A 14,795-nucleotide genomic window follows, 5' to 3' on the forward strand; every position below is an offset into this window, starting at 1 on the left:
GCGGAGAGAAACTAATTTCACTTTTTGATGGGATATACACTACAAAAAAAATTAGAATTTAACGAGAGTTATTTAGTTGGGGTTATCATAACCTCTAGAAATGTATGAAATTATCAAGAATTATTAATCTTAATTAAGTTTAAGTGATTTATACTAAAATCCCAAGTAAATAGATGAATTTATTATGAGCCCTCATAACATTTAAATATTTTTTATTTAATTTAATTTATTCATTAAAAATTATGATTCTCACCTTTTTATTTTTAATTATTTTTCATTTCCCCCCTTTTTTTTATCAATTCAATCATTTTTCCTTAACCCTCTTCGAAATCGGGCGTAACCCTATTTTTCCCTTTCTCCCTTTCGTTCTCTTCTCCACTTTTTCCTCTTTCGTCCTCCTTCCCCCCTGGCCCCCTCGCCCTCCTCAGCTTTGGCACCGGCACCGCCGCCCGCCTCCTCCTCAATCTCCACCCCGTCGCCGTCCTCCACGCCTGGGAGCTCGACCCCGTCGTCCTTAGTCGCATAGCAGAAGCAAGCACTTAGTTCTGTTTGCTGGGCATGGTTTTCACTGTACCGTACTTTAGCGCAAGGCGTAGGCAGAAGAAGCAACAAGAGCTCATTTAGCCGAACGTGAAGGAGCTCAGCACTTTACCGAAGAAGCTAGCCGTAGCTTCTTCCGCTTCTCCCTGCGGCCAAAACTCAGGAAATTCCAGGTATAGAAACAATGGTATTACAGGATTCTGGGATTAGGGGAGTTGAGGAGGGATAGGAATATTATAGTATTTCCCTATACACGTTGTTACTCCATTTGTGTTTTTAACATTTTTGGACCATTGTAGGTATAAATTTCTTATCTGTGATAGTCTTGTGCTGTGCATCATTTGATTGAGGCAGCAGCAACATAGAGGGCTTTGAAACCTAAGTTCAATTCCTCAATCAATTGGCCCATTGATCCCACTGAAGTAAGCTTTATTTATTGAATTATTTTTCCGATTATATCTCCACACGTTCAACTCTTAATCATGTTTACTGAAGCTTATCAACTCTTTGAAGCTTACTAGTGTTTTATGTGATGCAGCACCGACCATCCAGTGCCTTCAATTATCCCTTCTGGACTACCAATTCTAGTGCTCCTGTTTGGAACAACAACAACTCTTTAACCGTTGTAGCTAGAGGTATCAATCCTACCCCAAGTTCTTGCATAATTACGCATTTTAATGACTTCTTATTTGCTGTAACTGTTAAACTTTCTCTTTGTTTCATGCCAGTGTAGAAGAATCTCGCTAAATAATATAATTTTACGGGTTTTATTGTGTGTAGTGAGTGGTATTATTAGTGCAGGATATGGTCCTGCGTTTTAATAAAGCACAAACCACATGCATGTAAATGAATGTGACTTATGTAATTAGCTATTTTCCTCGGTAATTACAGCTTACAGAATATTCAGAAATGCGACACCCTGTGCCAAAGATTGATTTTTTTTATTCGTTGGTAGAAATTATATATGTTGTGCATAGTTTAATCTTTTATTTTGTTAATCTATGTTACAACATGTTACCTATCATTATGTAGAAAGAAAAAAAGATCGAGTGCTTTTATACATATCCTTTTTTCCTGGTTTTTTTTGGTGCTGATAGGGTGGTATTTACCTAAAATAGATGGGACTTGGGTCTTTCCCAATAAGAGGTATTTACAAGATGTAGAATTTTAATGCCTTTATTTGATAAAGGAAAAATAGAATTTCTTTTTCTTATCAGGGTCAAAGATGCTACTACGGTATTGGGTATTCATTATCCAGAAATAAAAAATTTACAATCGGGGTCAGCTACTACTTAAGTGCTCTTTGTATCCCCCAAATGTTCTGTTTTATTTCTCATATTGGGAGTTTAGAGAAAAATGTTGTGCACAATAACAACCACCAACAAGGCTTTTCCCACTTGGTGAGGTCTGCTATATGAATCAAATGATATCATGTTGTTGTATTGTAAATCATGTATTAGATTAATTATACACACTAACAATATTTAGAAGTTATGATGTTATTTATCAGAAGAACACACATATTAGAATAGAGCTCAAAGGGTTCCTAGTTCAGATTTGCAAGAAATATATTGAACCAATGGGTTACTAGTTCATGCTGGGTTGAACTTGGGTTCATGATGGCTTTGATCAAGTAGCAGAAGTTGGTTTCACTGTGTCTTTGATAGAATTGTGAAAGCTAGGTTCTACATAGCTTGATGCTGGGTAAGCGTAAGCTGGGTTGGCAATGGCTAGATCTTGTGCTGAAACTAGGTTCAAGAGGGATTTGAGTTCTTTCTCATGCCTTTCTTTGTTGCCAGATCAAAGAATTTAATGTTTAACCATATTATAGGGTTTCTTAGCAACACTTGTTTTGTCAATTAGATCAAATATCAGATCCCCTTTCATCAAATCCACTTGAGTCCACCAAGTCTATTATAAAATGAGTTTCCAAGTTAGTTAACTTGCGAGTTTGCAGCTTCCCATTTTACTTCAGTTATTTATTTTTCTCTATGCTTTTTACAAGCTCTTTTCTAGTCTTGGCTTTTAATTATTGCAATTGTATTGTGATTTGGCTTGTTTTCTCTTGTAAAAATGTTTGGTATTGCTGATGCACTCAGGTATGTTATCAATATATAATAATAATAATAATTTTTTTTTTTGTATTTTAGAAGAGGGAGCTGTTTCAAGATCTTGCACCATTGTTGTGGAATTCTTTTGGTACCATTGCTGCACTTTTGCAGGTATGCTATTTTTTTTTATTTTTTATTTTCATTTGATTGTCTCATCCTTTTGATTTGAAATGTTATTGTTATCTGACTTGAGTTACATATTCCTTGCCTGTATTGTTTAGCATACTTTGCTTTTAATCTTTGTTGTGAATTTTTACTTAGCAAGTCTATACAATTTTGAGCTTATACATTTCTCTTTTCTCCATATTGGTTTTATTACCTACCAATCCATTTTGATTTGTTATATCTTTTGATAAGTTGATGTCTTTACATGCTTCCAACTGTTTTCCTTTGTGAAACCAACTTTTATTTTTCTTTTTTATTTTTCATAAAAAAAATTATGGGAAGAAGTAAATTGTAGATGTTGATGTCCAATATCTGAATTCACTTGATTGAAAAATAAGAATGCTCACAATATTTGTCTTGCTTCCTCTATACGTTAAGACCTTATCATCTTCATCTAGACATTTCATCTATTTATCATCTTCTTATAATGCTTTTTATTAAGTTTCTGTTTAGTGAATAATAAAAAGGTATTAAATAGTTATAAATTTTGTTAGATATTTAATATATTCATTTTTTAATATTTTCTTTAAAATATGGAAAAACGAAATAATCTTGAGAGAACAACAATTATTCTGTTAGAAATATAAATTTGTTAAAATAATTTAATATTTATAATAGAATATGATTAATGTTCTAAATAGTATTAGTTAGCGGGATTCACATATATAATGTTAAGAAGAAATCTATTTTAATACTATTTTCAATTTTGATTAATTGTGTTTAATTATAGGAAGATTTCATGTTACAAAAATCACTACTAAAAATATGACTTATTTTTGTTAATTCACTCTTGAAGAAGAAAGTTGGTTATTTTAGATTCCTTTTTTATGCTGACACTTTTTTATTTAGTAATATACTGATAAATTAATAGTTTTATTTAAAAATTGTCAATGTATATTTTTTATCCCTTAAATTGTTCTAGTGGACATTGTACTCTAATTTAGAGGAAACAAATTGTTTTACCGTACTTCTAAGGTATGCTTGTTAATTTTCTTTTTGTATTAATAGATTGAGGTGTTTATGATTAAAGCTTACTATTGTACTGCTTTTCAAGTTATATAATGTAGAGGTCCACGTAATTAAATTAGTTGATAATTATATAATATGTGATAATTAATTAGGTAAATTTTTTGAATCTATAGAATATGGATAATTTTGTTTCAAATCGTGCTTGGGTGTACGATAGGTGTTATAGTGGTACAAGAGGTTTGAAAGAGTCTTTTGTACAAGGGGTAGATGAGTGTGAGAAGGTCAAGCTTGCTGTTGGTGATTGTAGTGGAAAGGTTTGAAATCCTTTATAATATCCTGCTCTGTTATAAACTGTTTGACGACTTCAGTTGATTTTTTGATGTTTTTCATTCTGCTCCATGGCCAGGATAGTGAACCGGGTCCTTTAATCTTCAAAGACCAACCATCATCACCAAGATCTCCCCTGTCACCCAAAAAACCATGGCAAGCAAGAGAAAATAATCGTGAATGTCTGTAAACATACACGATTCCTATATTAGAGAGTAAGGTTTTATTATTTATATATGAAGGAGCATTATTTGTGAATTGTGATACTTTTTTAACATACATGTTCATATATGCATACGGAATTGCTGTTTTGTTTATTTATATTTTTAATATTTTTGGATTATAGCTTATAGAGTTTGTTTTATGTGTGTGTACAGACAAACTGGAAATGTGTACAAGAACGTGAAGAGGAAGATTGAGAGAGGTGTTACTTTCCCAACTTGCTTATCTGTAAACAATGTGGTCTGCCATTTCTCTCCACTAGCCAGTGACGAGACAGTGTTGGAAGAAGGTGATATATTGAAAATGTAAGATTTTTGAGCATGTTTTTTTTTTCTCAGTAGGAATTTTGTTATGAGTGATGGGGGAATGAAATTTGTGTTTTTCGCTATTACTGGGAAGATGATGGTAGTTTCTTTGGTTGTTTGTAGTGATTTGGCTTGTCATATAAATGGTTTCATCGCGGCTGTGGCTCACACTCATGTTCTTCAGGAATGTCCTGTCACAGGAAGGGCAACTGATGTTATTGCTACTGCAAATACTGCTGCTGAGGTGGCCTTGAGGCTTGTTAGGCCGGGAAAAAAGGTAATCAATTTTAAGAATGTTTTCCCCTGTATTTGAATTTTTGTATGATTTGATTTGGAACATGTTGCCTCTATTAATTGTATGTTTGGTAGATAGGTATAAGGTCATCGCTATATAAGCAATCTAGCTTAGTAAAATTAGGTTGCTTCATGTGTATTGTTTGAAGGGGTTTCTTTGCCTAAATGTGTGCCTTGTGGATTTTGATCTCTAAATGATGAAAAGTATCATGGCTATGGATATACTCCAATGAAGCTTTATTGTCATAGTTACACTGATAGAGGTCATTCATTATTTTTCATGTGTTGTCTTGCCGATTAAGCACATCATTAAACTTGGGAACTCCTCTTGATGTCTGTATTGTTCTTTTATCTTCATTTTAAATGATATCATGCATTTTCATAAAAAAGACTTGATATTTTTGTTTTGATTGAAATTGTTTCAATAATAGGCTCTGGTAATCGATTACAATAAATGGGTAATCGATTACCAGCAGAGAAACTTTTTAATAAGTAAATTTCGAACATATGATTTTCATTGTCTGGTAATCGATTACATGTATAGGTAATCGATTACCAGACTCTTAAAACAATAGTTTCCTCAAATTTAGTCATCAAACAGTTAGCGAGGGATTCATCTCAGTTAGTGACGGATAAAATCCGTCGCAAATTGTGACGGATTCTAGTCAATTATAGGCATCACAGTTTGTGACGGATTTTGTGTCATCACAATTTGTGACGGACTCACATACCTCTCAGTCCCTCTCAAATAGCGAGGGATTTAATCCCTCTCAAATAGCGAGGGATTCTTTCATCACAATTTGTGAGGGATTTTGTGTTATCACAATTTGTGACGGACTCACATACCTCTCAATCCCTCTCAAATTGCGAGGGATTTAATCCCTCACAAATTGCGACGGATTTTTATTAATTTCTAAACATTTATTGTTACAAATTAGTGACGGAAATTATATTGTTTGTGACGCCTTAATTCCGTCACTAATTGTGACAGAGAAAATAATCCGTCACTAAATATTTTGTGACGCCAAATTTTGTGACGGAATCATTTCCGTCACAAATTCCGTCACTAACTTATTTGTGATGGATTTTATGAAGTTTAGTGACGGATTTTTTCCCTCTCTAATTTTAATTTTTCTAGTAGTGACCTGATGCCTATAAATAAAGCGTTTTGCACTCTCTAAAACTCATTTTTTCATTTTCTAATCTTCTTCCTCCTTTCTCTCTGAAGACGAAGGGGGACCTAGAGGGGGCGACCAACAAGATTCGGCTCCTGCTTATCGAGGTAAGGGGGGAGTGAGAAACCTCGCTCTGGGTGTGGGATTGTATGCTGGGCAGTGCGATTGGCCCCAATCATGTGTTTGCTGTATTTTTATGTATGCTCATGTATGAGGGGTTTCTCCCAATTGTATCTGTTTTGCTTATTATTTTTCTTATATGCAATTAATTGTATGACTTGAGATCTCTATGAGTTCCTATGGGAAACCCTATGAGAAAACAGACAAAATATGAATGTTTTCTATTTTGCCTTCTGATTACTTTGTTGTGTTCCTTGTTGGATGTGATGCATGAGTATGTGGTTAATTTTGAAAATAAATATGTTTTAATATGATCTAGAGTGCTCTGTGGGTTCCTGCGGGAAACCCTATGAGAAATAGGAAAAATATGAAATATTTTCTATTTTGATTTCTGATTTTTCTGTTATATTTCTTGTTTGATGAGATGTAAAAATATGTATTTAATTTTATAAATAAATGAGTTTTGATATAAATTAAAGTGCTCTGTGAAGGCTTGGTGAATATGATGAGATAATGCGATAATGTGAAATGTGATTGAGACATGAGATATGAAATGTGATAATGAAATATGATGAGATAATGTGATGATGTGATATGACCATGGGAAATGATAATGTGATATGAGAATGCATATAGTCTTGATTGACATGCATCATTTGCATAAGTGTTTTAAGGGTATGATATGGAATACACCGCCAGAGAAGGCCCCCTAGTGTAAAAGCTTTGGGGATTAGTCCTTGGGGATAGCTCGGTTTGGAAGTCCCAGTCTCGCCCATTGTGTGCATGGGATGTATCTTGCGCGACTTAGCTATCCCGACGAGACTCTGGTAGTATATCCTTCTAGTGAGAGTGCGCAGAGGGTGTGACCCGGCATGTACTCCTAGACTACTCTTCGTGTATTGCTAGCGGCAATATGCCATGTGATGTTTTACTGGCGCCACATGCATGATAATGTGAAGTCCGTGTCCATGCATGTGCATCCTTATTATTAAATGATGATAAATTACTATTTGTATGACTTGGATGATTGAATAAACTATTGTTGTTGATTGATCTATGAGGTAACTGTATTGTTTGTGTTTGGCTATTCGGTGTGCGTTCCTACATCGTGAGCCAGAGTGAGATGTTTTTCACTCCCTTCTTTTGTGTTGTTTCTCTTGTTTGATATACAGGTGATCATCAACGTGAGGCTGAGGATGTTGGTGATGAAGCTTAGGCTTCTATGTTGGGTTTTGCTCTGATAGGACATGTGACATCGGGACATAGATAGAATTAGTTTAAAGATGTTCTTATTAAAGTATTTTGGAAAATTCAATTTTATTTCTTTGTAATTTTACCGGCATGTTATTTGGATTAAGTTTATGAATGTGAACTCTTTACCCTTACGTGGCTGGAAATTTGATTTTTAATGATGAAAATTTTTATATTTTTTATAATTACTGTATATGTATGTTGGGGTAGAGGGTGTAACAGTACTCATCCCAAGACTTATGGTTAGCCTTAAGGACTGCCCTTAACATTGTAGATAGGGATCTATTAACTATTTCAGTTTGCGCATCAGTTTGTGGGTGACAAGTAGTAGAGAAAAGTAGTTTAGTTCCTAGCCTACTCCAAAGAGTTTTCCAGAAATGGATAAGGAACTTAGTGTCCCTATCTGAAACAATGGTTTTGGGTAGACCATGAAGTCTAACCACTTCCTTGAAGAAGAGTCTTGCTATGTTGCTTGCATCATCTATTTTGTGACAGGGTATAAAATGGGTCATTTTACTAAATCTATCCACTATCACAAAAATAGAATCCATGCCTCTCTAGGTCTTGGGCAAGCCCAAAATAAAATTCATACTGATATCAACCCATGGAGAGTTAGCAACTGGCAAGGGTGTATAGGAGCCATGAGGCATTACTTTAGACTTTACTTGTAAACAAGCTATACATCTAGAGCAAAACCTCTCAACATCCCTTCTCATATGGGGCCAAAAGAATTTTTCTTTTAAGAAACTTAGAGTCTTTTCAACTCCAAAATTCCCCATGAGACCACCCTCATGAATTTCTTTAACAAGGAGTTTTCTTATAGATCCTTGGGGTATACAAATTCTTCCTTCTTTATATAAGTACCCCTCAGAAATATAGAAACCTCCTTGAGGATTTACCGAGCATTGGGTATAATTTTCATTGAATTCGAGATCATTAGTATACAATTCCTTAATGTGATCAAATCCCAAGATTTGAGATCCAAGGGAGACTAGCAAATTGTGTCTCCTAGAAAGGGCAATAGCCACAACAACACAGGTCACTATGAATGACAAACTCTTTGGGAATAAGATAGTGTTCCCAAGTTTGAAGGGTCCTAACCAAAGCATAAAGCTCTTTGTCATAGGTAGGGTAGTTAAGGGAGGCACCTTTGAGTTTTTCACTAAAATAAGAAATTGGGTGCCCACCTTGTAACAAAACCGCTCCTATGCCAACTCCAGAGACATCACATTCTAGCTCAAAAGTTCTTGAAAAATCAGGTAGAGCTAGAAGTGGTGCATGGGTAAGCTTATCCTTTAAGGTTAGAAAGGCTTTTTCTTGTTTTTCTCCCCATATAAAATCCACATTTTTCTTGACCAACTCATTTAATGGGGAGGCAAGTGTGGAGAAATTAGGAATAAACCTCCTATAGAAGCTTGGCAAACCATGGAAGCTCCTAATATCTCCAACACTTTTAGGAGTGGGCCATTCTTGGATGGCCTTTATTTTCTCGGGGTCCACATGAACCCCTTTTTTACTAATTATAAAACCTAAGAACACAACACTATCTACACAAAATGTACATTTCTCTAGACTACCAAAAAGATGATTTTTCCTAAGAATATTAAAAACTTGCCTTAAGTGTCCTATGTGATCACTTAGGCACCTACTATATATAAGAATATCATCAAAATAAACTACAACAAACTTACCTATACAATCCCTAAGGACATGATTCAAGAGACGCATGAATGTACTAGGAGCATTGGTGAGCCCAAAGGGCATCACTAGCCACTCATATAATCCAAACTTGGTCTTGAAAGCGGTTTTCCAGTCATCTCCTTCTTTAATTCTAATTTGATTGTATCCTCTTTTAAGATCAACTTTAGAAAATATGATGACTCCATGAAGCTCATCTAGCATGTCATCAAGCCTAGGGATTGGATGTCTATACTTAACAGTTATGTTGTTGATGGCCCTACTATCGCAACACATTCTCCATTTCCCATCCTTCTTAGGGGCCAACAACACTGGTACAACACAAAGACTTAAGCTTTTTCGAACCCAGCCCTTCTCCAAAAACTCTTGGACTTGAGACTCTATTTCTTTTGTTTCTATGGGGTTGGTCCTATAGGCATGCCTATTGGGTAGGCTAGCCCTAGGCACCAAATCAATTTGATGATCTATTCCTCTTAAAGGAGGAAGGCCCATTGGACCCTCGGGAGGAAATAAATCATCAAATTCTTTTAAAAGAACTTTTACCCCTTTAGGTAAAGTCTCATGTCCACTAGATGTGGCAGTGCAAGTGAGAGTTCCTTTGCAAAGAAGGATATAAGAGGGTTGTTGAATCAAGAGGGTTTGTTTAGGAATTTCATTCTCTTGAACAACAACCTCTAGGGGAGGGAACTCCTATCTCTCTAGATTCTTCTCTATCCTTAGGTTTCATGGACTTTATTTTTCTCTCTTTTCTTCTTCTTTTTTTTTAAATTTTTTCTCACTCTCTCTTTTGAGTTTCATTTGTGCTTGATCCTCAGGCACCTGTTGAGGAGAAAGAGGATGAAGAACAAATTTCTTTTCTTTATGAGTAAAGGTAATCTCGTTAGTAAGGCCATTATGCATGGTTTTCTTATCAAATTGCCATGGCCTTCCTAATAAGTTATGACAAGCTTCCATTGGTACTACATCACATATCACTTCATCTTCATAATTCCCAATGGAAAGCTTGACCTTTACTTGTTGGTCAACTACTAGGTCACCATCCTCATTAATCCAATGGAGTTGATAAGGTCGATGAGGACTAGTAGTTAAACTCAACTTTTCAACCAGCCTAATGCTACAACAGTTGCACCATGAGCCACTATCAATAATGAGAGAACATGCATTGTTTAAAACTTGGCATCTAGTGTGAAAGATGTTCTCCCTTTGTGATAGAGTACCACTAGGTTGGTTGTTGAGGAGTCTCCTAATCATTAAGAGCTCCCCTTCATAAGGAAAAGTAGACTCCACACCTTCTTCTTGTTCACTTGCTTCTTCCTTACTATTACTAGAGGAAGTAGTAGCCTCATCTTGGCTACTATAAATGTCATGCCCCCTCATGATCATGACCTTCTTAGTGGGGCATTGGGAGGCAATATGGTCTCTCACTAAACATTTAAAGCATTTTATGTCACTAGTCCTAGAACTAGTGTGTAAGTGACTTTTGTGACACCCTTACTACCCCAACACATACATTGTAATAATGTAATTAAATTAAGAAAAAAAAACTTTCAAATTTGGTAAAAGGGTTCACATAAAAACCTTTAGAAACATTCTTCGATATCCAAAATATTTTGAAAATGAAACTTGGAAAATAAAACTTAAGAGGTTATAAAATGTTTTCAAAATAATAAGTACAACTCCATTTACAAATAAATTCCATGTCCTAGAAGTCCTCTGCCCCTATGTCACAATATCAGAGCATACCCATAACTCAATTGTTGGCATTCTAGATGCCACTCATAGCCGGATCTTCCTCACCTAAAACATCCACAATTTATACGGTGAGAAAAGAAAACATCTATATGAAAAGCACATACAAACACACAACATGTCATCTCATTATAACTCGATACTTAATAAAATATTCATAAACATTTCAATATATCATAACTCTATCAATCGTGCATCATCATCACATCACAATTTACAATCACACCAATCCATCACAAATCTTGCAATTAACCCTATGCCAAGGTCACGCTTGTAGCATCTCTTGCTCGAGGTCGTGCCACGCCCGACATAAGCATTAATTGCCTCACACATCCCACCCTATGCCAAGGTCACGCCTGTAGCATCTCTTGCCCAAGGTCGTGCCGCCCCGACATAAGCATGAGAAATCACACATCCTACACTGTGCCAAGGTCACGCCTGCAACATCTCTTGCTCGAGGTCGTGCCACCCCCGACATAAGCATGAGGAATCACCCATCCTATACTATGCCAAGGTCACGCCTGTAGCATTTCTTGCCTAAGGTCGTGCCACCCCTGGTCACAAGTGTGAGGAACCACAATCACATTCTCATTCACATCCACATTCACATCTCAATTCCACAATACATACACAATCCACACAAAATGGTGGTTCACATACCCCTCAAGTAATTCACCATGAATCCTCACCTAGATCATCAATTTTATCAAATAATATAACAATAACATTCATAAATTAATATAATACTCAACAGAATTACCAATTTAATATAAATTCAACATAAACAGTAAAACCCCCAATTGTTCCAAAGCCTAGCTCACAAGCATTTTTCTACAATTTCGTTCTCTCTCCCAGATCATCATTCTTACAAATTATAAGCATATTTATAATCCTCAACACATACAGAATTTAATGTGATCATCAATTCCTCAAATAGAAATCATCCAATTTTTGACAACCTAACTTACAGGCACTTTTCTATTATTTCGTTTTCTCTCCCAAATCATCATTCTTACATATTAAATATATATTCATAATCCTAAATTCATACAGAATCACATAAGACCAATAATTCTCCAAACAGAAATAATTATAAAATTACTCATAATCTTAAGAGACTCTTCCTCTACCCAATTCCCTCATGTAACTCTACATACAAATAATCCCCTTTTCCCCCGTACCTGGAAATGTAGAAGTTGAACCTACACAAGATCTAGTTGGTCTCCCTCGCTAGGTTCCCCTCGGTCTGAAGCAGAAAGTAGAGGGAAAAGAAGAGAGAGCAGAAGAAAAGAAATCAAAAAATGAGAGGTGTGCTTTTTGGGAGTGGCAGAGCACTTTATTTATAGGCATCAGGCTTCGACAGAACGGCCTGTTCCAAATCCGGAACGACCCGTTCTGGACCCTTAACTCACGACTAAAAATCACATCCAGAACGACCCGTTCTTAAACCAGAACGACCCATTCTGGGGTGCATTTAATACTCACAACGGTCATATTTTGGAACGGCCCGTTCTCAACTCTAGAACGGCTCGTTCTCAATTTGGGAACGCCCCATTCCAATTTGGGAATGCCCCGTTCCCATCTAAAATTTGTAGTCAATTTTTGTATTTTGGAACGGCCTGTTCCAGTTTGGGAATGGCCCATTCTAGGATACAAAATCACTATCGTTTTAGTCATTTGGAACGGCCTATTCCGATTTGGGAAAGGCCCGTTCTGGGCTACTAAATTACCCCTATTGGGCCTTTGGGCCCTCAAATAATCTGTGAAAATTGGGCTGTTACAACTTTCCCTTTTCCCTTGTCTCTTTCTATAGCTAGAATCTTGGAGGGTTCAAAATTTTTCTTTTTCTCAAAAGGTTTTCCCTCCCTCTTGGAGTCCTTCTTTAGAGATGAAGAGTGGGAGCTATCTCTTTTATAAGATTTTCTCATTCTTTGTTGTTCTACCCTTACACAAAGTTGGACCAAGTCATTTAGGTCCCTGTAGGGAAGTAGCTCCACTTGGTCTCCTATCTCTAAATTAAGACAACTCAAGAATCTAGCTACAGTTGTAGCTTCCTCTTCCCTTATGCATGCCCTCATCATTAAAAGCTCTATTTGTTTCCTGTACTGTTCTACAGACAAATCCCTTTGTTGGAGCCTTTGGAGCTTATTCATAAGCTCCCTTCCATAGTAGGTGTAACGACCCGGCTGGTCACTACACACAGCACAACACACCAGAATACTACACAAAAACGAACAAGTATATACATATAGGATCTAGAATATATATATATATATATATATATATACAAGGTCCAAATCCGTCTAGAATCAGAGTGTACAGAATACATCCAGCAAATGCTAACTAAGTAGCTAAATACATCAAAAGAATAAAACTTCATCTGCCAGTTACAGACCTTCTTCAGCAAAACACCAACCTAACCTTGCCCTGCTCCCACACATAGTATAATCATCGTAGTCCAAACCACATGGAAACAACAAAGGGTAAGCTAGTGAAAAGAATCAGCATACATATGTGAAATATGAAGGATAAACAACTACAGCTATTAGCACATCAACCAGCTTAACAATATCAGCTTAAAATATCACAACATTCAGCAATAACAGCACCGACATAGCGGCTATAGAAGCACCACAATAGTGGCTAATAACAGCACCGACATAGCGTTAATAACAGCACCACAATAGTGGCTAATAACAACACCGACATAGTGGCTATAATAGCACCACAATAGTGGCTAATAAAAACACAGACATAGCGGCTATAGTACCACAATAGTGGCTAATAACAGCACCGACATAGCGGCTATAACAACACCATAATAGTGGCTAATAACAGCACTGACATAGCGGCTATAAAAGCACCACAATAATGGCTAATAACAACATACAGCTCAACATTATACAGCACAACCAAACAACTCACTACCCAACTAACACAGCTCAAAGCACAACACAGCACAGCTAAACAACTTACAGCCCAACTAAAACATCATAATTCAGCATGAACATCTCACAGCATTAATCAGTATAAACAACATTCGGCACAGCTCAGCTTAACAACAATAACAACTCAAACATTATTAATAGCATGATCAAAAAATGTACAATATACAACATATAATACGACTCACCCGTCTTGTTTACAACTCATCTATCATTCCAAAATACCCACCCAAACAACACCAATCAACCTAAACACCTAAAACAACTTTCAACTTAACCAATGTTGACAGCTTGACCCCTCTTTACTAAAACAGCCATATCTGGAGTTCTAGAACTCCTTTTTGGGTGATTCCAGCGCCTTTGGAAAGCTGAGATCCAAGGCTACAACTTTTATGAAGACTACAAAGTCCAATTCTGAAAGCACAAAAGTGCTCAGAGCCTCCAAAGCGCTCAGCTCTTTATCTCCAGGGATTCTCCTCTAGCTCTCTGCCCCCAAAGGGCTCAGCCCTTCAAAATGGTTCAACCGTTTCAAAAGCACTCAACAATTTAAAACGGATCAGCCATTTGGCTCCAGAAACTCTCCCCTATCACGCAATCCCCTAAAGGGCTCAGCCCTTCAAAATGGCTCAGCCGTTTGTGACAGAAACACAATCCCTCCACCATTTTTGAACAACAACCTGCAACCTGAGAATTCCCAACACATGAAAACCATCCAAATAACCACATTTTCATCAATCAACACAAAAAACCCTTCTTTTTCAACATGCAATCGCGAATCATCAAAACCCCAAAATTTTTCATCAAACCCCAAAACCCCGAAAATGAAAATCTTTCAAATACAACCATCAATTCCTCAAGAATCACACCATCCGTGAGTTCTAACTCACTCAACAGCAACCAGCAAAAAAAATCCTAACTTTCCTT

General features: G+C 36.4%; 1 protein-coding gene across 8 annotated transcripts in view; it reads left to right on the forward strand.

Annotated features, from left to right (window-relative positions):
- Positions 1–306: 306 nt before the first annotated feature.
- The window catches only part of LOC145949895 (ERBB-3 BINDING PROTEIN 1), a 28,857-nt gene continuing 14,368 nt past the window's right edge, over positions 307–14,795 (forward strand). For 2 of the 8 annotated variants that reach the window (XM_083060813.1, XM_083060816.1), the window contains exons 1-8: positions 311–713; positions 840–962; positions 1,079–1,175; positions 2,691–2,762; positions 3,959–4,099; positions 4,192–4,327; positions 4,490–4,639; positions 4,763–4,916. In XM_083060813.1, the coding sequence (XP_082916939.1) occupies positions 4,293–4,327; positions 4,490–4,639; positions 4,763–4,916 (339 nt within the window). In that variant the 5' untranslated portion in view covers positions 311–713; positions 840–962; positions 1,079–1,175; ... (1 more) ...; positions 3,959–4,099; positions 4,192–4,292. Of the gene's footprint in view, positions 714–839; positions 963–1,078; positions 1,176–2,690; positions 2,763–3,958; positions 4,100–4,191; positions 4,328–4,489; positions 4,640–4,762; positions 4,917–6,161; positions 6,216–7,400; positions 7,638–14,795 lie in introns of those variants that run through there. The other 6 variants (XM_083060819.1, XM_083060798.1, XM_083060803.1 and 3 more) reach the window with 6 other exon arrangements.

Source organism: Cajanus cajan, chromosome 1, assembly GCF_000230855.2.
Source record: "Cajanus cajan strain Asha chromosome 1, NIPB_CcT2T_4, whole genome shotgun sequence".
Lineage (NCBI taxonomy): Eukaryota > Viridiplantae > Streptophyta > Magnoliopsida > Fabales > Fabaceae > Cajanus > Cajanus cajan.